The sequence below is a fragment of the Megalops cyprinoides genome, chromosome 2 (genome assembly GCF_013368585.1).
Source record: "Megalops cyprinoides isolate fMegCyp1 chromosome 2, fMegCyp1.pri, whole genome shotgun sequence".
In the NCBI taxonomy this organism is placed as follows: domain Eukaryota; kingdom Metazoa; phylum Chordata; class Actinopteri; order Elopiformes; family Megalopidae; genus Megalops; species Megalops cyprinoides.
Window position 1 is genome coordinate 32635298 of NC_050584.1, and position 25462 is coordinate 32660759.

At 39.5% G+C, this 25462-nt stretch overlaps 1 protein-coding gene across 1 annotated transcript; it reads right to left on the bottom strand.

Moving 5' to 3' along the window:
• Positions 1-3619: 3619 nt before the first annotated feature.
• On the bottom strand, positions 3620-12574 carry dmbx1b (diencephalon/mesencephalon homeobox 1b). The gene is made up of 5 exons (XM_036522179.1): positions 12327-12574; positions 6663-6828; positions 6063-6241; positions 5339-5726; positions 3620-4686 (listed from the first exon to the last, which is right to left on the bottom strand). Exons 2-5 carry the CDS (start codon positions 6814-6816, stop codon positions 4274-4276), a joined length of 1134 nt encoding a protein of 377 aa, XP_036378072.1. The 5' UTR covers positions 6817-6828; positions 12327-12574; the 3' UTR covers positions 3620-4273.
• Between the last annotated feature and the right edge of the window lie 12888 nt (positions 12575-25462).

The window sequence follows — 25462 nt, forward strand, 5'->3', positions numbered from 1 at the left end:
GTTGGCAATAAAGTTATATAATGCCAGGAATTACAGCCTGACATGCAAATGCTAAATCCCCCTTTCCTTTTTTTTCCAAGAAGTGGATGAGACGGGCTGCATCAGCAGGCTTCATTCTGGCTCCTGGGCTTTGTGTTGCATAAATGCTCCTTTTTCCCCACTGACTCCGGCGATAATCCTGACATGCACTGTCTGCATTTTTACTGTATTTGTTTAAGCGCATTTGCAGTGTATTTATATCTTTAATGTAAACCAATTTGGCTATAAGGGCTGCAGGGCAAGTGAGCCACCAGAGGGAAGAAAGGAAAGCCCAGAACCAGCAGATGCTGGGGAAAGAGAGGGGGGACTGTTGTAGGAGTTGGCGAATAGACGCATCTGAAAGGGATGTGGAACCATCAGAAAAGACCGAGCCCTGTCCGGAGGGTTTGCCTTTAATCCTTAGGATAGGGGCTATAAGCAGCCGAAGCCCGGATCACTAAATTGTAGGAGTCACGGAATCTTAGAAACATTATTAGGCCTTAAACCCATAACACAGAGTGCAGCGGATGCATTTAGAATTCCTGGCTCCCAAGAACAAACCATTGCAGCTGCCGTACTTCAAAGCACATCTGTTTGGGCCTGCATGTACACCTGCATCAGCTATCCAGTAATCTGATTGGCAGCTATCATTCTTGGGCTCTGGCGCTATTCTCACATTGTCTTTATATCCTCCACTGTGGAGTAATGGCCAGAGAAATGGACAAAATTCTTTAAAGCCGCTGCTGTTTCTGGTCTTACCATTGCTCTGATGTCCCCCGGAAAAGGGCATTGCTGGTCCCCTCTCAGATGTAATGGCTGAACTGTCATTTTTATCACCTGGCAGGCAGGGAGTCCTACTGTGCTGTGCATTAGATCTCAATCTGATCGCACCATTAGGCTATTGTGGATTGTTGGCTATTACCCTTGAAATTGCATATTAAGATAGAATCATCCTAGTTTGGTTAGAGGGATATATGACAAGGGCTCTTCAACTTTATTTGTGAGGTGACTGTGTTCCTATGGCTTTTACAGAATGTATTCTTATTTGCTAAGGTTGTAGTGACTTGATTATCAGTTGTACGACCCCTGTGTTAGCTCGACTGCAAGTAAATGTCTAGTAATGTCTTTACTATTAGAATGCTATACTGTTATTGGATTATAACATATTACATGGTTTGCATTTTTACAGTGCTCAAAACTCGGCTCACGTGGACCATTCTTTTTTCATTTCATTCCTTGCCTTGATGATGAAGTCCCCTATGTTCCACTGATCATTGAAATGAACAGTAAATCTCAACATTTACATGATATGGTCAGAGGGTTTGCCTGGGTGTTGAAGGCAGAGGGTGTCATGAGGCACAGGGGAGGCAGGCCCTGTGTGGCCCGGATGGCTGGGCTCAATCACAGAGACTGATTGTCCGAATGGGATGATGAAGTGAGAGGAATCTCATTCGCACATGGCCTGAGGGGAGCCATGCAATGTCAGCACCACGCCATCGAGCAAAGAGATGACAGCCCTGTGTGGAGACTGCAGATCTGTGGAGACGCACCTTCTCCTTCGTATCCATGTTAAACTGATTGTACTGTACAACAACCAGCCATCAGAGAGTAGGATTTTTGATGATGCCGGATTTTTGATTGGTGTGTATGAAATGTGTCTGTTTCCACCCAGTGCATATCCACAAATTAATACAATTTAAAATGTATAAAAACAGTGCGCGTAATAATAATCTTTGGTGGAGCTTTGAGCTGACAGGTGTGGATAAAGATAATTAACATGGCCAAGCTGTTTAGTTTTCAATAAATCCTTTAATATTCCTATTACATTCATATTAATATAAGTTTATTTATCAGTCTGGGACATAGTGTGGACCCCCAGCCTATGACACTTGAACCTTAAGATCCTGATCAATCATATCAAGAATTTACTGAGCTATTCACTAGTGCACAGACTGGTCTTTCACTGGCACATGACAGACAAGTGTATATTTTGTAGATTAATGCACAATGTAATCAATTCAAATAAATTTAGGCCCATGTTAAATCCAATTTGGTTTCAGTGTTATTCAAAATGGATTAAAGCTGGAAATGCTTCCCTTTCTTTGACAGATAAAACCACAGGAACTCAGGTGTGTGGAATTACTGTTATATTTCTGTTTGCTGTGCTCCAAAAGGGATCCCTTAAGCAACTGTATACAGTTCATTTGGTTATAAAAGTGAATGTGGTTTGCTGAGGAAATGTTCAGGAAATGTACAGTACAGCAAAGACACAAGGGGAGAACGCTTGTATATAAATATCTTCAAACAATACTTTATTGAGGATTTTACAACATATCACTTTTAAACCTACTTTATTAATTTAAGAAATCCTTTATTTAACAAGATCACTTTTCACCCACTTGAACTTCACCGTTTGGTCTGATGGCCTATGAATGAAGTGTGATTATCCTGTTCCAGAATCACAGCCATGACAGAAATCAACAGGAAGACTTACATAGACACCCAGAATATAATTTATAGAATTCACCATATCTCCTGTTAAGGTGCGAGCTGTCACAAACTCAGTACAATCGTAAGTAAAGGAGAGCTACAGGCTCACCCACCAAAATTATACTTCTCAGTCTACAACAAATGAGAACATTAAATATTCCCTGCCAATTAACATTTACAGATATTTTTCATAATTTACAGATGAAATAATATACATAATATGAGAGGATTCAAAATTCAAATTCAAAGTCTTCAACAAGGAGAGACATGCAGGAGATTGATGCAGGAGAGTTTCCTAGAAGTGCTGTAACAGGGAGCTCTGCTTTCAGGAAATGCTGTATTCTTCTGCCCTGCACTACTCTAAGGGGAAACTGCAGGGCGGAGTTAAGGGGTTAATTTACCCCTTCTATCCCAGTTGTATTAATTGATTTGATTTTTTTTTTTTATTTTTGGACAAAATTTCAAGGAGGTTGTTAAGATTTGATTTGTATAGAAAATGGCCCTCATTTTGACAAAATGATTTCATTATCAATGACCATAATCTCTCATCAGAGGACCTAGAGGTCAGCTCATGTGGCTATTTATGCTGACACTGTAGTTGAAAATACAGTTCATATTAAAATAAATCAATGTCCTATGTAGAATTTGAGCAGTGGGGATATAAGCTCAGATCAAATGCAATTTATTTAAATAATAAATGTATTGCTCATGTTGACTGGTAGAGAAAGCTTCATCCACCTACAATGGTGGAGCTGTGGAATTCTAAGGCTGTTTGTGTTTGCGTCTGCATTACTCAGGACACTGGAATTTCAGTTGAACACAGATGTGTTAAGTTGTTGCTGCCCAAGGCAAAATGTAGTTGTGCATATTCAGTCACCGAATTGTCTTTGTCATTATCAGGCTATTCTCCATGTGGTTTAAACCCATGCATGAAACATATAAATTAGTCACATTCAATTAAACAGTCGAGAAATACATGACTGGGATAGAAAATGACAAAATATGCAATGTAGGCACAGCAATTTTAATCTATTGGTCATTGTTCTGCAAACAGTCCCATCTATGTGCTGCAAAGGCAGTCTCTTTGTATTAATATCTGTTGATGAAAAACCGAGCACCACTCCATTTTGTCTCCTTTATTTACCACCACAGCGGGGAAGTTAAAAAAGGTTTAAATATTTTCTTCACAGTCTTCTTCACAGAAGGCGACACTGAGTGAAACACACAAACCAGGGAGATGTTAACCAACGTGGGAGGCTATATACAAAGCTGAATAGATCCTTGATTTAGAGCATGATCTAACAGTGCATTCTGATCATGACCAATGAAGAGTTCATTGAAGAATTGAAAGGAAGTCCTTTTCCTCTTTGAAATACTGAAATATAGCAGTCCATAACATTCTTTCTGTAAGTCTTCTTATTTAGCTGACGTGAAGAAATTTAGGTTTAATAATGGATGATGTGGATGATGATGGTTTTGGTTGGATTATTCCCCATTTGAAATGAACTGTATTATTATTTTTTTCCACAAAAGGTTAATACTGCTTCTCTTGGTTGTGTGGTATGCTCTGATGAAGCACAGAGCCAGGCTAACATCAGACAAAGCTGGTGAAGTACTTAGTCCCAATGCTATTGGGGTGAGATGACGGCAATTGTAGGGGTTTGAGGCTTGGGAACCAGTCCTGGATCCTGTAGCTGGTTTGGGGTTGAAGAAGGATGAAGTTTTAAGGGGGAGGATGGTTCCCAGCTAGGCAGCAGTCCTGTCGTCAGTTGGGCAGAGTGTCCAAGCCCAGGGATGCAGCGTGTTGCTTGGCTCGGAGTCGCAGGTTCTCAATACTTGTGGTCTTACTGTTGAGGTTGGGGAGACCACCCGAGGCCTGCAAGAGGGGGCTGCTCCAGACCTGCTGGGCTGGGGACAGTGACTGATAGTAGGGTTGACAGTGCAGGGAGCCTAGAGGTGCTGCCATGTTGACGTTCATGCCCAGGTAAGGCATGGAAGAGGGTGTGCTCATGTCAAAGGAGGAGTAGTGCACTAAGTTGTTAGTGGCAGCCATGTGCTGGCGGAACTGCTCCTGCAGACGGAAGAGGCTGAGCGGAGAGGAGGCGTATGAATTGCTCTGTGCAATCCCACTACTGACACCACTGGAGGAAGGGACTGATGAGGAGCTCAGTGGAGAACCTGGGGAGAGAAAAGATGCTGGTCTTTGGTCTTTGGAAACTAATCACATTCAATCAAGGACAAACTTTACAACCTCTGCTTTTACAAACCTATATCCTGCTCCACTCATTCAGATTGATGAGCTTCCAATTTTCCCAGTGAAAAATGAAGTGCATTCTGGTTTCCCATAGTTTGCATGTTAGGTTTCTCTATGAGATGTTTAACAAGGACCATTTACTTAGCATGTACACCAGTACTTCCCCTTAGATTTATTTTCAAGTATCTTTCCAGAAGAATAATAATTAATTTCAAACACCAGATGGACATGCGTATTAAATAATAACTGAACTACTGATAAAACTACTGAATTTAACTTCAACAACAATTTACAATATGCTGCTTGTCTTTTATTCCATTTTGCTTGCCGTCAGAGCTAAAGTAATATTTTGTGTTCAGAGAACAGTTTGAGGTGACCTTTGAGTAAGTCAATTGTTTTGTTCAGTTGGATCATTTTTAACTTTTAAGTTTTCTAGGAATTATTAATATTTCAGTCATAGGTAGCTCAAAAACAACTTAAACACATTACCAAGACAGAAGTATCAACAGTATTCTGAAGGAGTCTACTCCAGCCTGTGAAGGTTAAATGTATTTGCAGAATGGATCGTCTCCTCACCTGATTTGGGGCTGAGTCGTTTGCAGGGTGGGGACTTGTTGCCAGGCAGCAGGCTAACATCACTTTTAGGCCCCTCACCAAGCTGCTTCATCTCCTCCTCCTTGTCAGCATTGTCTTCAGCAGCGGACTCACTGCCAGACTGCTCAGCTGAGGTGACGTTCACCTCCACGCTCAACTCTGCTGAAAGGGGGTGCGAGGGCCTCTCCGCTTCTGAAGAGGAAGAGGAGGAAGGGGGAGGGGTGTGGGCCTCTGAGACAATGGTGGCGGGTGGGTCGCCCTTGCCCTCCTCCAGCGGCCCCTCCGCCACCTCTTTCTGCTTCTGCAGCTGCTCCTTCTGCAGGCTGCGCTGCTTCTTGCGGAACTTGGCACGGCGGTTCTTGAACCACACCTGGCACAATAGTACAGAATAAAAGATGAGACAATGATCCAGATTCATTTCGGTTGATATATTACATCATTGTTAATAGTAACACTGAGCTCATCCAATTTGTACATGAGAGGCTACTCATACAGAACAGAAATTGGGATTGTTTGTGAACCTGTGTACCTGTGAATACACAAACATTTGAAGCATCCTGTCATATTTCTTCTATCACAGTTATTAGATTATTAGTTTACACCTTCTCATGGCCTACTGGTAGCCACTGAGTGTATTTGCTGTATTAGTTGTCAGATGGGTGATGATTCATGACCATCTTTTGCTTGGGACATGACATCACTGTACCTGGACACGGGCTTCTGGGAGGTTGGTGCACATAGCCAGCCTCTCCCGCATCACCACGTCAGGGTAGTGGGTCTTCTGGAAGGTCTTTTCCAGGGCCTCCAGCTGCTGGGCGGTGAAGGCCGTGCGACTGCGGCGCTGCTTGCGATGCTGGGAGCCATAGCGAGCTTCAAGGATGATGTCTTGAAATGTACAGCCGTTGGAAGAGAACAGATGTGGCCAGTTTAATGAATGAACAGGTCTGAAGTTACCTATTTCTAGCTTCCATCCACCTCTTTGAGCTGTATTCTGCACAAACTATGAATAGTTACGATAGATTGACAAAGCCAGTAATGGGGTGTCTTAAATGATCTAATTATATGCCACAAGCTTCAACAAACACCTGTAAACTGCAGATAAAGGTAGTCTAAGGTACTGTGTCCTCAAAGTCCACACTTGTAAAATACACACTTGGTTTTACCTGACATTAAGGTATATTACATAGACACATCTGCAGAATGAAAATATTATATGATCACCGGGGTGTTGTACGTAGTATGCTTGTAGAAAATTGTCAAGTCATACGTGGCGGTAGTCTATAAGAGAAAAACTGTTGTTTCTTACCAGCCAGTCTCTCAGCAAGGGTGAGGGCGTGCACAGAGGGACGGTAGTCCGGCGCATGCTGGGCTTGCTGCGCTGCCTGCTGGTGAAGGTTGTACATGGCGCTCAGAGAATTCATCGCGTGAAGAGAATACCCATTAACTCCATAGTGCTGCATTTCGGCTGGTACCTTCGAAAAAGTAAGCAAAACTATTTTGAAAGAAATGACATTTACATCTGACACTTTACACATTGACCTGACTTAGCAGTTTCCTCATTTTCATTTATTGGATTTCGCTAACTTTTTTCGCTTCCTGGCTAAAACAGTCCTGCTGTCTTAGAGCATTGAGCTGTCTGATAAAATCGTACTTCTAAAAGTGGGCGCATATCTTGGCAACACTGACACACGTATATTTAATGATTCAAAAAAAGAACATACGCACGCTTTTTGTTAATGCTGAAATTAAAAAGTAGTTTATCGGGGGATAGCATATCTGTCCATCTGACAAATTGTGTTTACAATTGTTAAACCATCTTTATACGTCATTAGGCAGCCAGGGAAGCCGATCCTACCCGACAGCGCTTTCAATTTACTCTCAACAGTCAACAATATTTCCCGCTCCTTATTTTATAAAGGAAAAAAACTGTAAAAAGTGAGTTATACATAATTAAGCACAATTGTATAATTCATATGCAAGTAGTGTCTGAACTATGGGGAATAGCAGTGTGGGAATATTACTGCTAATCTTAAATTATTATTATTATTATTATTATTGTTGTTATCTGTACCACCTAACCGTTCTTCCATTCCATATTGCCTCCTATTTGAATTCGAATTAAGGCAATGTTTACTTGACAACATTAATCACTACTAGGTGGCCTTCTCCTCATTCTGTTGCCGGCTCTCTGCTGTATGTTGTTGACCTACCGTAGTGTCTCCGCTTTCAGTTGTCATAGGCGGTTTTGATAGCTGAACGATGTTGTACAGCTATGGCTAAATTGTACTAAGCACAAATTCCCCTGTTGACGCCCCCATTAATATCAGTCGAAAGGGCAAGTAACTAATTTCATTTTCTTTTTTCTGTAAATAGAAAATAAGATACCGCCTTTGGAGCGAGATAGGGAAAACCTTGTATCTCCACTCAGACGATCTTTATCCCTCATATTATTAATTGACCCAAGTCATTAATTATACATCAGGATTCTAATTGGGATAATTATCTCGTTGTCAGTTAATGTAGTGTGACGTGCTTTTGGGTGAATTCAATCACACCATTTTTGCAGTGACAGCAGTTCCACAAATCCCCTCAAAATCTTCCTTTTAACACAATTATTTTAAACTGGAACTGAAATTCTATAACGATCTTTGGTAAAGCTCATATCAACCAAACAAGGATAGCCAAATAGCCAGATAGCCTGATAGTTTTCAAGTAAAATATATACTAAGTTTCGAGGCCTATTCAAAATATAGGTAGGTTGTTCTTGTGACCAGCTCCGTCTTAAAAATATTGAATATTGAATGGTATTACATTCAACGGGTAAATGCACCAGATTATCAGCACATACTGTACATAATCACTGCATCTGAATGATTGAGATTTTATTTTAATTTGACTCACAAAATCAACAAATATTCACAGCATATCAAAAACTGAAGTATACAGTGTCAATAACATACCGTCATCCAAAGGTGGGTGTAAAACATAACTGAAATATTATTTTTGTGCAGTGTTAACAAATCTAATACGAATTTAATAGTTTTGCAAAGATAAAATGTACCGCTGCGGGACATGATTAGATATGTATTACTATCGTGGTCTTTGACAAGAAGGAATAGCCTATCTGGGAGCACCAAGCAGCTGGAACTGTTAAGGGACCGCGAGGAAAATGTATAAATCTTCCCATACACGACAGGTATCAGGGGACATGAGGAAAGGGTTGAGCTCACATCTTTTAAATTGTCATATTTTTCATATATATAGGATTTGGCTGCATTGCAACTAATTGAACAATAATATTAAAAAATCCGGTCTCGGGTATATTTTGCTCATTATTCAAACCACCGTTGTGTAATGATAGACGTACAGCCTACAGACTGCATGCTTACGCTAAAAAGTTCCGGCACTCGAGTAGACAGACAAAATGGTTATGAATAATTCAGCATTTTGATCAAGAAATTTAATGAATCTCTTGTTTAATGTACTTGGCAATGAATGAGAACGCCTCAAATTCAAAATGCGTTCAGCTTACAAGAAGAATTAATACATTTGTTCTAGAGTTCTGTTTACTGGAAGATTAATAAGAGGTGAACAGAACACATGCATTTCCAGCCAGCACGGTTTCGTTCTCACTTTCTGTTCTAATTTACAATTGAAACACCCTTTTATACTTAAATTTGCATAATATGATTTTAATGAATTCAGCCTCAGTCCCCAAAAGGAAGAGGACATTCAAATAAGCTCATTTGTATTAATTGAGATATTAAGTCTTTTCGCATATTAGAAGTGAATGATAATTATTAACATGTCCCAATAGGAAGTAGTAATGTTAATATTATTGTTTTACATTTGAAACTACTTACACTAAAAAAGCGCTCACGGGCATGACACGGGGAGGGGGGGGGGGGGGGGGTTAATATTGACATTTCTATTTATTATCCTCTAATTTATCCTCTAATAATACTGAGAAATATTATTAAGACTTTCAAAGGTTTTCAAATATATATATATATATATATTCTTCTTCTTCTTATTATTATTATTATTATTATTATTATTATTATTAGCATTTTCCCATTTGTAAAAGACCCGTGTTGCGTAATTCAACGATTCATTAGGAAGAAAAGCGGACTGTCCTGAGGGGTGAATATAGGGCACTTAACCACTAGCCAATCAATAAGTGTGAGCAAATTCTCAACGAATCTCGGCTTACACAACCAAATCAAACCACTGATTACAGCAAAGTTACCTTATGGTAACTTAAGTTTTTCCAATATACGCATTTATCATTATTCAAAGAAACAATTTCAAGGGTCTGTTAAACATGTTGTGTACCGACAATAATTTGTTGTTGAATAATAAGAAATAAGATTAAATTTTAAAAAGTCACCTTTTACTTTTATGATCAAATAAAATGATTTCCAGCTAAATAGATTTCAAACTGCCGTTGTGCGTTCCCATGTTTTCAGAGAGTTCTGTTTGTACTTATTGCTACTATGGCACCTTCACGTGCTTAATTACAAATTTAATCTAATAAAAAATTTGTAATGATGTGACATAATGCGTAATCGCGTCGCGACTAAAAAGATGAAGAGTAAAACCATTTCCTCTCTGTAGCCTGTTATAATTAGCGAAAACCTACAGGGGGAACTTACAACTACTGTAAAGTACAACTAGTACAACATGTAGGTTATTATTATTATTATTATTATTATTATTATCATTGTTGTTGTTGTTGTTGCTGTCCACCGGGTAGGATGCATTATTTAAATACCGGCTTTATCCAAATAAGCTAAGCTTAGATTCTTTTTCTCGATTTTTTTCATTTTTAACTAAGTTGAAAGTTCCATTTTAAACAATCAGTTTATGCTCCTTCTAAGAAAAATATCTATGAAAATATTTTAGATATGAATTAGTAATGGTGTTTTTTTCTCTATCTTTCTTATTTTGTCGTGCGAATGTTTTAATTTGTGTTGTAATGCCAGATCAATGCCCAGAAAAGTCAGTGTTTTATTTGCTGTACTGAAATACTGTAATGATTGCAATTCACTCAGCATCTCAGTGCTACGGTAAAATATCTGATTGGGAATGGAAGGAAAGGAAGACTCACAGTCTTATAAGTGTGATCGTAACGCAGGCGGGGGAGCAGTTTAATTCGCCTGGACAAAAGGTGCTTTGCTATACATTTACTTTACTCTCTAAGTATTTGACTTGAATGGAAGCTGATTCTGTACCTCTTCCTTGTGCCCCTATAACCTCTCGCCCCGGGCTGAAAGTGGCTGAGATGTATTAAATCACTGCTGTAAAATATGCACGTTGGTCTCCCGTTTGTTCTCCATCTAATGTAGTTGCAAACAGGGTTCGACTACAGAGCTCTTCATTTATCATCAGAACGGACTCGGATGTACAGTGTGGTGTGTGTGTGTGTGTGTGCGCGCGCGCGCGCGCGCGTGTGTGTTTGTTTGGGGGCGGGGTGTCATGCAACCTCAGCAAGATATTTTAGTTTGACGGAAAAATAGCCTGGAGTATTAATCAACTGGAGTGTTAATCAAATATGACATAACACGAAGTTCGGTCAATATTACGATGTTGTTCAACAGGGTTCTTTATTTTAAAAGTGGTGTATTATCTAAATAGGTTAGTTATCTGTTATCTGTCCTTCCAATCTTGCCCATTCACCCATCTTTCCCTTGGGCAGTGTCATTTGGGCCCCCAGCTGTGCTGTTGGGTTATTAAAGCTCCATTGTATAAATTTGGATGAATTTACAGTGACACTCTTTTATCCGGTTAAATGAGGAAAATGTTATTGTAAAGAGGCCTTGCCTGTAGGCGACTCGGGGATAGCACTGCATGTGCTGAAGACACGCTCCTTGCAGCGCCACTCACGCTTCCAAACTGCCTGCAGCTGCCAGACAAGTGCGCGATTTCTGTTTACTATGAGAACGAGCCACCTTTTAAATTTTAAACTTCACGGTCGTTATCAACTTAACGGTAATATATATGTATGAATTCGACAGAGTATATTGTAAACGTAATACGTAAACTTAAAACTTGTTTTTTCCTTGCTTGCATAGCCAACCGTCTAACTGACTGCAAAGTCTTTTGCAAGCCCCCATTCACAGACAATAATCATAAAAACTTCCAACGCATACGGAAATAAAGTAGAATATTAATAAAATGCGAAATAAATCATGAAAAGAAAGGCACATGATTATTTTTTGGAAAACGTCTTCAGACACTACGTATTTCAAATATTTTCGAATAATTTTCTTGATTGTATGGTTATACCCTATTTATAATGTGTCGGGTTTTATGAAATAGGCTATCCTCTTGCTTCTTCTTCCTTGGCCGATTGACAGGACTATTTAATACAATGTGGTATTCAAATTAAATTTAATCCCAAATGCTCTTCGCCCTTTACTTTTCATAACGATTTAAAGGTAAAAGGGTAGGCAGTCCTATTCTTAAACAACATTTTTCCTAACCTAAACGTTGATGTGACTGTATGGCACTTCGATTTGGAAATCTTATCTATTCACGCTGAAATCAACGGCACAAAAAGTAACGCTACTTTGTGTTCATTTCTTAAAGTTAGGTTTTGGAATGAACCGCTTTCAGCTTTGCTAAACTGGCCAGTTGTGTTATTCTCAAAGTCACTGAATCGAAAGTCTAATCATAACTTCCTAACTTCCTAGATTATGTTCGATATATAGGCTACTCTGATACAGTCTTGTAAATTGTTAATATGGCATGCTTGCCTGTAAAAGTTTTGCACAAAGAGTAAAAGCGTTCGAAACGGCAGAAGTTAGGAATGTTAAAGTTTCCATTTTATACCGTTTAGCTACATACACACACGGCTATGACGAAATTAATTAAAGTAATCGAGTAGTTAATAATCAAACGTTACTCTGCAAGTTAATGGTCCGCTTCCTTCACAGCAATCTATCAGTGATCTCTCAAAAGGTCCTACCTCCCGTGTCGAACTTGTGTCTTCCAGCCCTCCTCGACGATTACTGTATTTATCCTGTCCCAACTGATCTCAAATGCAGCAGTGCGCCTCTACAAAGTCAGTTGGCTCTGTTCTTATGTTCCGTCCGTGCTTTCAATCGCTTTGGAGTGTCTGCAGGTCCATCTGCAACACCGTAGTACTTCACAGGAGCGCCTCGCTTCCCTCTCTGTGTTGCTGTCTCCTGTGGTTTAACTGAATTGCATAGGATCTAGGGAGCTGCCATCTACCGGGCCAACTATTGAGGAAGGATTTTAAAGAGCGCTTCGTGAGGTCATACAAGATTTCCAGTGGTCCTCTGCTGTGCCAATCAAACAAGGAGGGTATTATTCTCGTTCTGCATAGTCTTGTGCCCCACATCCACATACTTCCTAAATCTTATCTGAACGTAGATACTGCTGTCATCAACCAATACGCCAAATATAGATTCATGTACTGACATGTGCGATCTGTTTTTAGTTGTCCACCCTAGAAGAAAACAACACTGAAACTTAATTTCAGATTCACAGTCCTTCATGACAAGCATGTATCATGTTTTAATGTTTGCGATTACCAAATAACTGTTGTAATAAGACATTATTATTATTATTATTATTATTATTATTATTATTATTATTATTATTGTTATTATTGATATTATTATTACTATTATTGTTGTTGTTGTTGTTGTTATATTTTAATGGTGGTGGTCGTGGTAATAACATAGCAGCAGTAGTACATGTTTTTACAGCAGTTGATTTTCATGTTAGTCGCCAAGAAAGACAAAATTATATCAAATATTATAATCCTCTTCCATGTTTGGTGCTTCACTATGACTGTAGATGTAGCCGTCAATTATGTCCATTTATTGTTCTGATCTGTAAAAAAATGTTAATAGTTTTAGAAACGTTAGCAGTATTAGGTTCTAGAGTTTACATAGAATGCAAGTGTTTCCTTTGGCATGTGTTCCTTCGATTCATCCGGCTCTGTCATCTGAAAACAGATTGTATTTTTCCAGAAATAACATCCAAAACATAAGTCTTCATAACATAAGAAAAATGGAGAGTAATGTAAACCATTTTATCTTCTGAGTTAAAATGTTTTTTTGTGAATATGCTTTTATTCATGTTGTACTCAGGTAGGCTCTATAAAACATACACATAAATTGCCCTTTGGGTAACATGGATCAATTTCTTTAGGGTATAGTAAGTTGAATAACTCATGCGTTCATTTTATTTGCTTTTCGGCTTTGTCATGCCACTGCTGGAGAAAGCGCGGTGGAAAGCCTTTAGAGAGATCGCTAATAGATGCCAGGGTACTGCCTTTAGAATCTCTCCCGGCCCTGAAGGATTTAGGTTAGGATTGGGGAGAGAAGACGCCATTTCAGCCTCCAAAAACCCCTGTCTTAAAATGACTGCTGGTAAGAGGATTAAAACAATAATGCCCTTCTCTTCTTGAAGGTTTTTAGAAAAGATTTCTTCTCCCGGAGCAAAACCGTTTAGGCTGGAATTAAGGGCAGCGAAAAGTAGCCTTTTAACGTAAGGCTTGCATATTTTGTTGAAAGTCTTTAAGAAAGGGAGAGGCACGGTGAAAATCCTAAACTGAATTTATCTTTGGCCATGTTTTCATCCACAGGAATTTAACTGGTAGACAAAAACCCATAGGAGCGGGAGAATATAATAAATTCTTACCCCGTATTATGGCCATATGTTCTGCTGTCAAACAGTCGGTATGTCTGTCTGAAATGTCCCTCGAATGTTCCATGAAGTAACTTTTTACTTAGTACCATTTTAGAATGTTCATTAATGTTTCTTCTGTGGTCAGTAAATAGGTAAATACACAAAAATGCAGCATATTCAGAACAATTCTGTATACTATGTGTTTGAGAGTATGGCTGTTCCGCTTAAAGCGTAAACAACAATCTAAAATGAATAACTAGTTTCTGTGAGGTGTTTGTACAGGTGTAAAATAAAATTGAACGCTCTACGCTTTTTTCCAACTTTCTGATCAGACTGCATTTAGACAGGTATTATGCTGGTTACGTACTGTGGCTAAATTCACCTGAAATTTTGTACCGACGTTTGAATGCAAGTAAGGGAGTCTTCTTCAGAAATAGGCAAAAGTGCTAACGAATTATACATCTAATTAAGTTGCTCCCTGTGTGGTGGTTTGGCTTCTGGGACTGATGTTTTTGACAAGGATGGCCATTAGTATTAAACGTACTCATGTAATTTATCCTTGTTATTAACATTATCATTTTAAATTAAATTAGTATATTAATATCTTTTCATTTTGTTACAGTGCATAATTTTGAGACAATACAAGAGATATTTATAATGCTTCTTTAATGAGCAATCCAACAGGTTTGCAACCAAATATACCAAATCTCCTAGCCAAATATGTGGTCCGCTAAATATGGACTAGACTGTTCAATACGTCGACAAATACTATATATGTAGTCACCAATCTATGCATATCTCTATATATATATATATAAAGAGAGAGAGAGATGAAGTTTATTCAAGTCATGATTAAATTATGTATATAATGGTATGATTTATTTGTGCTGTGTTTTAACTGTTATTACTATTATTAATTGTCTGGTACTATTACACTGTTATCAACAATAGTAACAGTAACTATTAATAATGAAACCAGTGTGTTGCCATTTCTTATGTGGTTGTATAAGACAAAATAATGGTAAACCATTTAGTTATAGCTTGTGAACGCTTTTTTGGGAAGTTCGGTCTTCCACCCAGTCCACCCTCTGTCTCTCTGTCCTTTGTCACTCCGATATATCGCCGACTATTTGGGTCTAGAAGAAAAAAGAGGCTTAACTTGTGAACTGATGGAAATAAGAACTTAAACGGGAGGTAAATCTGGGCAGTGTCTCTTTGTGGGAACCGTTTCTAAAGCAATTAAAGCGAGAAGGAATTCCTCTCAGCCTCTCTTCTTCAAATCAGCTTTCTGCAGTGCTTAATGCGGTCTAATGTCCAGAGCATCTGAAGGTTTTAAACGCAAGTGTCAAGACAGGTTCGTATTAGAGTGTCTTTACGCTGCAATCAGCCCCCCCACCCCCCAAACCAAAAAATCGTTTTATTGCATACTTTGTGACGATTTTGCCTTTCCCCCTTTCTCTATACTCTGCTTTCCTCGGGCTTAAGTTCACGCGTTTGTACCGATTTTTTTTTTGTTCTATTCATGCCATAACACGTTAAATCTTATTTTAATGTGATTTGTCTTCTTTACTGTCATTATCTTTGAAAAATGACGTATTTTCACGGTTTAAACAACTTTATCCATTCAACTCGCCACTTTCTCAACACTTGGCTTGCGGTTGTATGTGAATTTTTGCACCTTGCATGATGCAAAACAAACAAGCATGGCAATATCAAAAATAGCAGGAACGTCGTTTGTATTTTAATTATGGCAAGCTTTGGAGGAACGTTTGGAATTTGTAGAGGATAGCCCTCGGTATTATTTACATTATAGAACGCAACCAGGTAAGAGGCGTCCCCTTATCGGCTTTGGAAAAAAATACAAAAAAAAAAAACCTGTGTTGGGCGCCAGTAGCTAATTAATATAATAATGATGTTTCCGCAACTTCATGAATACATTACGTTTACAATCCAAAAAAGCCTTAGCCTCTTTGCCTCCATTCAAGGGTATTCCAGCATCTGCTCATTTAAGGGCAATTAATCATTTTGATGTATGGTTTAAAATTGACTGCTTCCTGGGGACCTTTTTGACAAGAATAACAAAGCAATTTGCCAGGAGCCATCTCTTGGACATGTTATTAGCAGAGCCTTCATCTTAAAGATTTTTTTCGGCCTGTTCTGAATTAGATACCTGGTTTAAAGGGACCGATCCCCTTTCTGTTAATTTTCAACACCTCCCCAATATTCCCCTTAAATCCTTTTATTCATGACAACCACCATCACCACTACCATCACACTCATAAATCTCTGAACAGAAAGTTTTTTTACCTGCTTGCAATGTCATTGCTATTTTAACCCCCTTTCCCTCTCTCTTCTTCTCCCCATCACTTACTCTCTCCCTCTCTCTCTCTCACACACACACTTACTCTCTCTCACTCTCTCTCACTCTCTCTCTCTCTCTCTCTCTCTCTCTCTCTCTCACACACACACACACACACACACACACACACACACACACACACACACACACACACATACACACACACACACACACACACACATTCATTTTCCATAAGCATTTTCCATAAGGTGAACATCTGCAAACTACAGAAATTATTATTACAATGAATATTCAACATTCTTATGCTTAACATTGCATTAATATTGCAAACTTAATGTTGCAATGTTGAAGAATTCACATATGCAAAATAATGTATGGACAAAGAAGTCAAAATGTTTGATTGATGCCATTGACCAAAATGTGACTAAACATAACTGACAAGCTGCACTGTCTATTTCCCGTCTTCACTTAACTGTGTCAACAAATGGCACACTTGCATCAACAACACACGTTGACAGTATCCACAACCAAATGATTCAGAGGCAGAACCATTCCTTTTCTGTGTGTGGGTCAACCATGCACATGATGTACAGTTTTCTTAATATCGGGACCAGGGGGCAATCATGTGAAATAATTCTACAGAGAGGAGTAGTGTGTGAAGAGTGCAAAATAGCTTTATGACTCTTATTTGACATGTTAGTGCTCTGCTGGGGGCTTTCATTCCTTCTCTGGCGTGGCATAATATATAGTTTCAACAATTTTACGAACAGGTGGTGTGTTCTTTGTGGGCTATTACAGCAAAGTCAATACATCTGAAGTGGATATCACATTGTTTTGAGTTGAAAGTCTAGTGCAAGTCCAGTTCAAAGTAGGTAACGTAGAGGTGCCATGTAAATTAGGAACAACATTTACTACATTTATTCATATAAAAGGGAATAAAATATGCAATAGCATGTACATCTTCTATATTTTTTTCTTCTTAAATAAAACTGTTGAAAGTTAATGTCATTGCACAAATCAGATTTAGATTTGATAGATATTTTAAAGATTAGATATTTTAAAATAATAGATTTTAGTCCAGAAAACAGTAGGATCTCATTTATTAACATATTTTAAATCAGTTCCAAAAATTGCTGAGTTCAATGGAAGCATATGAATCCATATACAGGCATCTAAAGGGTTCCTGTTTTCCCAGGGTATGAAAGTAAGTGACACATTCGTCTGTAGCATGCATTTTCAAGGATAAGATCAGAGAACTCTCCAAAAATGCAAACAAATGTTCACTGGCCTCCACAAATTGTGAGACGGCTATGAAAGAATTCATAAAAAGCTGAGTCTAACACTTTTCACTGTAGTGTTGATTATTATTAATTTTAAGGCTAGAGGTACATGGCAACTCTGCCAAATGTGTCCTGCATTCACAAGCCATGGAAAAAGTAGTCATCAACCCAAAGGCAACAGCTGGAGATTTCAAACTGGCATTATCAGAATTCAAAGTACCATTCAAAGTGGCTTGAATTGTTGTACCATTTATTACCAGGCTTCAAGAAAGTCGCTTCTTCTGAAGGCAAATCACTAAAAGAGGGGCTTAAATATTGTAGGCTACATCTGAATTACAATTATGCTACATTCAGACTGCAGACTTTATTGCTCAATTCAGAATTGTTGCTCAGATCTGATTTTTTTTTTTTGCCTGACTTTTCATATTCATTTTTGAAAGCGGTCCATAGCTGATATCAGTGTGAACAGACTTGCATCAGGACCCACATGTGCATATAAACAACAAAAAAGGTGTCATATCTGTCATCGCACAGAATTATAACAACAGGGGTAAACTGTTACATGTGAGTGACATAAACTGAGTGACATAAAAATCAAATAAGCCAAGTTAAACCTGCTCAATTCTGATTCAAGGGTCCACACACAAGTCATGCGGCTAGATATCCAGTTTATTTCCACATTCATGTGGCCCAAATCAGAACTGAAAAGATGCTAGATCATATGTTTTTTTTGCTGTTCACACTGTTCTAAAACATCTGAGCGTAGCCACATATGAAGTAAAAAATTGGAATTGGTCCACTTTTACCTGCAGTATGAATGTAGCCTTGTCGTAACCATGTCTTATCATCAGACGCAACAAAAAATGTAGCTTTTTTGATATATTTTGACCTTAGTGTTATGTTTGTCATAAAAAGGTGACGCTCATATTCCATGCTCACTATGGAATATTGCAAGGGGTCTATCGTGTTTTGAGGTTGTTTTGCATCCATGGATCCTAGAGTCTTTAAGATAGAGGAAGTTATGAACTCCAATATGTGCCAGGACATTTTGACCAAAAGTGTGGTACCTTCTGCTAAGAAGCTCAAGCTTGGCCAGAAATTTGTATTTCAGTGATCCAAAGCATTCATCCCAATGTACAAAGAAATGGTTAACTGAGCACAAAATCAATGTTCGCAACTGTCCATCTCAATTTGCAGAACTCAATCCGGTTTAACTTTTGTGGTTAGACATGAAAGCAGTTCACAAGCAAAAACCAAAAGATCTGAAGAACGTAGAGCAAAGACATGGTCAAAAATGCATCTGCAAAAGTGCCAGGCTTCTACAAACTCTACAGGAACCATTCTATATGTGTAATCCATGCCAGGGGAGGATTTACAAAATATGGAGGAGTGAATAAATGTGACCATCATGTTTTCTGGATTCAAATTATTTGGGAACAACAAGACTTGGATTATTGCAATGATACATATACATGTATAAAGCAGGGTTTCTGCTAGGATTATTTCTTGCCAGTCCGTTGTCCGGAAAGAATTTATTTTACCGTACAACTTTGAAACTTACCGTTCACTTTTCAATAACAGTCTATGCTACAAACGCATATATAATGTACACTAGGTTGAAGAATGACAACAACCTCAAATCAGTTTGACTATTTAATAAACAGTAATGATTGAGTAAAACTTCATCATTAGCCGCTAAAATGTAGGCTATTAGGAAACATCTGTAGCCTGTGACACCTGTAGCCTGTTTTAAAAAAAGGCTAGGCCTACATGGCATTTAATGTAGCCTATAGGCTACCAGGTAACATTTTATTTTCTCCTTTTTTTCATTGCGGCAAAGTCCTCTGCTGCTGACTTGATATCAAACGTGTCCAGTGTGTCTTTGCAGCTTGCAATGCAGCGTGCTATGAATAGGCTAAGGCAGCTGATAAATTGCTTCAAAGTTGAATAGTAGTGGGCCTAATAGCAAGTATCGTGCAATAAAAGAGCACACCCTTTTGGGGGAAAAAAGTACTGTAGGCTGTTAATAGGCTGTTTCGCTGTCAAAACACAAATGTCCTGTTTCGGGATAGCCTTTGTTATAGCTATGTTTTGTATGAGCATTATTACCAGACATTTTGCCCGTCTAGTTTTTAATTTATCGTTTTTTTATAAATTTTACCTGGCAAAAACCGGTAATTACCGGCTAACGGAAACCCTGAAGACAGGGAATAGAATGAACATAGAATACATATATACAGTATATTTGTCTTTTTGAAGACCAGCAGGAATATGCATGAACAATGAATTAATTTTAAAGAACCCACCAAAAGACACACCAGAAATGCATACAAATGAACACATATTTTTTCCTTTGCTGAGTCAACATCAGGGCCTGTAGGGTTGAAAACAGGCCTCTCAGTTTTTGGGTTTTCCCAAAGAGAGTAATGTAATTGTGGTGGACAGTCCTATTATGCCATGAGCATTGGCAGTAACTTTCAGCAGGCTCATTAAATGTAATTCTGTCCACTGGTAGTAGGAAGCCTTCTCTTTTTTATTCACATATGCAGCCGTTGACAATATACACAGATCAGTTCCTGGATATGATGGATTGCCTGTGATGGTCCTTGGAAATCTACATTGATGCACATTACCTATGGGGATATGGCCATGGTGGGGCTATGTACTCACCGAGGTAGTGCTTAATTATAGTCTGCAGTATGTCAGGGTGCATGTGGACTGAGCTGCCCTCATATAACCTGTGGCTACACAAGTTAAAGTGAGCTGCCCCAAACAAGAAGTCTGATCAATGGCTTTTCCACAGGTCTGGCTCATTTACACTGGCAGTTGTCTCCTGAACTTTTTTTGGTCCTTCTCCTTCGGTCTCTCTCCTTTGGCCAGAGCCCCAGCACAAGGGGGCCCATTGTACTGGTCTAATCCAGGGGCAACATAGTTTTAGCAACATGGAGGGATAAAAGCCCCATCAAACCAGAACTTTATGGGGGCAAATCTTCCTTAATCCCTCGCTTTATCTAAACAAAGCCCCTCGCTTCTAATCCACCGTTGCTTTCAAAAAATAAAAAGGAAAGAAAAAACAAGAGGGGAGAGAACAAAAAAATTGTGCAGACTCAGCTTTGAACAGGGATCGAAGACCAAAAGAAGTAATTTCACTGGAGAAAATAACCACTTCTGACAGGCTTCCACCCCCTGTAAGAGAAAACTCCCCCAAGGATACAGAAAGGAACATAAAAGAGGGAACGGTTTTAATGCTCAAAGTTTAATAGTTTACACTAAGTTGACACATTGCCATCATTGAGACAGTTTTATGTGATACACAGGTTTGCAGGGGGACAGAGCATACGTTGATTGCTCAGCAATGTGGGAGTAACACTTTTGCATACCTCACAGTAAGTACTCATTAGACCTCAGTGGCTCCATTACAATCAGGGTCTTCTCGTGTCTTTTGTTCTGCTGCAACTGGAATACATTTGACTAATACACATGACTTTTTCACAGACTACCTTTTTCTTGCTATCCTTGCATGGTTCACAAAGCCTCTTCTGCCCACCCCCCCGGGATAGCCTTGAACTGTATTATTTCACTCTATACAGTGTACCTCAGGGCTGATAAAGGGCTGTGGCAAAACTTTAAAACTAGCTTTTTTGGTAAAGACACAGACTAATTGTTCAATTAGTTGACTCCAGTGTGGCCATTTTAATTGGTGTTGGTGTGTGTGTGTGTGTGTGTGTGTGTGTGTGATGTGTATGTGTATATAGTGGTATATAGTGGTAAGTACAGCACCGTTCTTACTCTCTAATCCCCTGGTTTAAAGCTCTTCTATCTCTGATATCATTCATTCACTCACTATAAGTGGGGTGACAGATCCCCCCCACTCAGTTTCATTTAGGGCACTATTTCCATTTTTATCTTTGCACTGCGGCAACCTGCTCCCGTCCACCAAATCCCAAGTTCAGAATCTGCAAATGACTGGATACGTAGTGAATTAGGGCTTCCATTTCCTGCCGCAGTCCGAATGGCCCTCCGGAGAGCCGTAGCTCCTGCACCTCCCAACCAGGAAGCAGAGATTGAGAGCGAGGCAGACTTTCCAGACTAGGCTTTTAACTGCCCCCCACATGCTTGTCCCCTGGCTCCCCCTGTGCCGCCTATGGCACTCTACGCTGTTGCAGTCCTGATGGCAGGCCACCCCGCTACAGGTAAGCTGCTTGAGCATAGGGGGCTTTGTTTGATGAAAATCAAAAATCTTCTCAAGCCTCTCTGCAATTGTAAAACTAGAATATTCATGTGAAGAATGTGATGTTGTAAGAGAGGTATAAAAAAAACATCACTTGAAAGGGCTCATTCCTGCCTTAAGTGATGAAGTACTTTCACGTTCAAAACAACGGAAGCTAATTTGTTTGTTGGTTCGTTACCTCGATGACTATTGAGTGTTGCCTGGGAGATCAATTGCCCAGGCTGCCTCCTGCTGGCCGATGGCAGGGCCTCTAGTGTGAGGTAATTAGGAGGATAATAGGCTGAGGAATCTCATCAGTGACTGTGTGATTAGAGATTCATTACAACAGCTTATAAGGAGGGAGGGAATGGGGGAGGAGATACTAGACCTGACAGATTGCCAATTGATTTGTCAGGGGAAATTCAGACATTCACCAGGGCAAAGGGGAATCATTACACTGGAACTGTCTAGGCAGGCTCTAGGTATTGAAATAGTGCTCTGTAGGTAGTTTTTTTTTTTTTGGGGGGGGGGGGGGGGCTTGTGTGGGAGTTTAGGGGTGCTCTGGAGTGATTATACTTCTAATCAGTTAAAATATTATATTTTGAAAGGTTTTTAGGATTGGTAGTTTTAGTGTACCTGTTGTCATAAATAAATAATTACTTAAATAACTGTCATAGCACATAGTCGTATGAATCTCTACATGGATGTCTTCTTTTAGACAGCCTAAATGTAATGTGTTCACTGAATTTAAGATGATCTTGGGTGCACTTTGTCAAAAGACAGATCTGACTAAGGATTGCAAGTTGTATTGATGATTGATGTATTTAGGAGTGCAAATACTGTAAAACTTGGCACAGCTGCTGGTCTCTGACATGGCTCTATGGATGATAACTAACAGCAACTGTCAGTTCTGCGCCAGACTGCTCAAAATATCACCAAGTGAAACACAAAGTTCATGGATCATAGGAGGGATGGCTAATTTTCTCTTGCTGTTTTATTGGATTTAGTAATGGTTTAATATTCCCAAATTCCTCATTCAATTAAATGAGTGGGTTCATTTGGGTGAGTCTGCGAGTGTGACAATTTCCCAGCTAATTTTAACCTCGATCCCTTTCTATTGCTCACTACAACATCTGTCTTTTGTTGCTAAATCCTATCAGCCCTGCTTTGTAATATCAACGGCTCAAGATATCCATAAAATGGAAACTCATTTTTAGAGGGTTTTAGATTCATTGCAGGGTGGGTCACATACCTGCTTCTGATTCCACTGCCGTGTGGATTTTCAACACCCACACCGGATAATTACAGTACAGCTCTCAGCGTAACTAGATGATGTAGTGCTTCTGAGCATTACATATTATATCACCAATGGGACCACTTTATTGCCTTTTAGGGAAATTATTTGTCTATAACTGAGAATGATGATTGCAGTGAGCATAAAACCATAAAAATGGGATATTTAGATCTCAGCCAGAAGATCATAAACAGGGCTTTCTAGAGGATTGGCATCAATGCTCTTCTTCTTTTCTTTGGCAAGCTGTGTTCCAGTTAATCCTGAGTTAATGAAGTGATCAGCATGCCCAATTAAGTCATTAGAGTAAATTAAGCTATTTAAATTCTTCAAGTCTTGCAATGGCTTTCCCATTGGACCGAACAAGACCCAAATAAAGCTGTCCATTATCTCCAAATGCGTAAGTCATAAGCCCTTACTGTAAATGACCAGTCCTGGGAGCACATTTAAGCCTCTCCCTCTCTCTTTTTTTTAGCCTCAGAGTCTGGTATGACTGTCTTATGGCCTGCATCCATAGCATATAAACCTAGCCTTACAGTGTATTGCCCAGTGAACAGAAGGAATTGTTTTATTGTTGCTTCCTAATCTGGGCTTTACTGCTTGTTGTACAAATAGCCCTTTAAAAAGCTTTTGCTTGCTAACCTGTGAGACCTCATCCTGCATTAACCCAGTGACCCATTGTTGCCTGAGGGGCCAGAGCTGGAGACTGTGCACGTATACACTCACGGACACACACACACACACAAACACACACATTACATTGATGCATCCAGGTATGTCTTTTCATTTTTCACCCTGTTTTGCATTGAATGCATGAAAGCTGACAGCACATCTCTTTGTAACAATTCTGCTCTGAATGTAGTGTAGTGAATGTGCCATCAGCCAGGCCATGAAAACTTGCTTTATGATCTGTGCTTTCCTGTGTCTAAAACCTTGTTTAAGTTATATGGAATGGTTTGTAAGTAACAGATTGTCTATTCAACTCTAATGAGGCATAAAAACCTGTTTGTAAGCACATTTCTGCAGACCTCATTCTACTGTTTTATTTTTTGTATGCCAAGTTTTTGTGTGTGTGTGTGTGTGTGTGTGTGTGTGTGTGTGTGTGTGTGTGTGTGTGTGTGTGTGTGTGTGTGTGTGTGTGTGTGTGTGCGCATGCATGCACTGGCTGTGCTTGATGTGCTTAGTATTGCAGGGACCAACCTGATCATCAAAATTACAATGACTTTAAAGGAAGATTTAGTGTATGTCAGGAAGCAACTGACACACCATATGCTCAGTAAACTGAATGACTCAAAGATAAGATTATCATTAAGACTGATGAGAATATTCCTCACAAGATATTCAATATGGCCAGAATTCAGAACAGAAATGTCCTTTTGGGCAGCATTCACTCCAAAGATCCCCCACCATTCAAAGCAGACCTTTTAAATGTTGCGACACCACAGCGTGGCAGCTGCAGCTATAGCCAGGGAAGCAGCAATGACTGTTCTCCATGCACCTTGTCTGTGACCACACACTCCCGTCCCCCGCAGAGCCTGTCTGTAGAGATGCTGCACAGGGGCAGGAGTGGGGCTGCCTGGCTGCCTGGCCCCTTCAGCTTCCGCTTTTTCTTCCCTGCCTGCCCCTGCCACTGAAAGGACTCTTGCTGAGCCCAACTGGCTATGTAAAGAGATGGACAGTCTTGTCACAGTGGCGGGGGCAGGCCCCTTGTTACGGCTTTCCTCCTGCTGTTAGTAATCCCCATTCCCCCCCAGCCCCCAGCACACATCAGGGGGGAGGGATAAGGATGTTTGTTTACCTATTCATCCTTAATTATCAATTGATTAGCAGCCTAATGCACTACCATCATGCCATGATCTGTGAATATTTAAATTGTTAATGGGTTTGTCAGCTTCTAAACTCTGCACAGCAATCAATCCAGGTTTTGCTGTTGGTGGGTTAGTAATAAGCTGGACAGGAAAAGCCAAGCTGTTGTTGTTTGTTAATATCTGGTGTAACTGTACAAGGTGACTGAGGTTTTGGCATCCCTGGAGACTGTCCCGTGAAATTCCTTGTTCAATACAAGAGAATTTAAATTATTTGTAAATGATTCAATATGAACATGAGAGATATGCTTGAAATGAGTAAGTACTTTTTCTCTAATGTCTTTAAGAGGGCAGACACTGAGTGATTGCTACAGACACGTCTTTCCTTTTTCATGTGAATTTGGCAGGTTCTGTCTGATTACTGGCTAGCTGTATGGACTACACTCAGCCCCTGTCTGTGCCACACGTGAGAGCTCCTCCTCCTGTGTTTCTACAGGGCTGTGAGCTCTAAATGCTCCAGAGACTGTTTTGCTTTG

Excerpts from the sequence above, each read along its gene's own strand:
- dmbx1b (XM_036522179.1), bottom strand. The coding sequence starts at position 6,816 with ATGCAGCACTATGGAGTTAATGGGTATTCTCTTCACGCGATGAATTCT. Across the intron at positions 6,242-6,662 it reads CCTTGCTGAGAGACTGGCTG|ACATCATCCTTGAAGCTCGC; the intron begins GTAAGAAACAAC and ends GTACATTTCAAG. Across the intron at positions 4,687-5,338 it reads ACGACTCAGCCCCAAATCAG|GTTCTCCACTGAGCTCCTCA; the intron begins GTGAGGAGACGA and ends TTCTCTCCCCAG.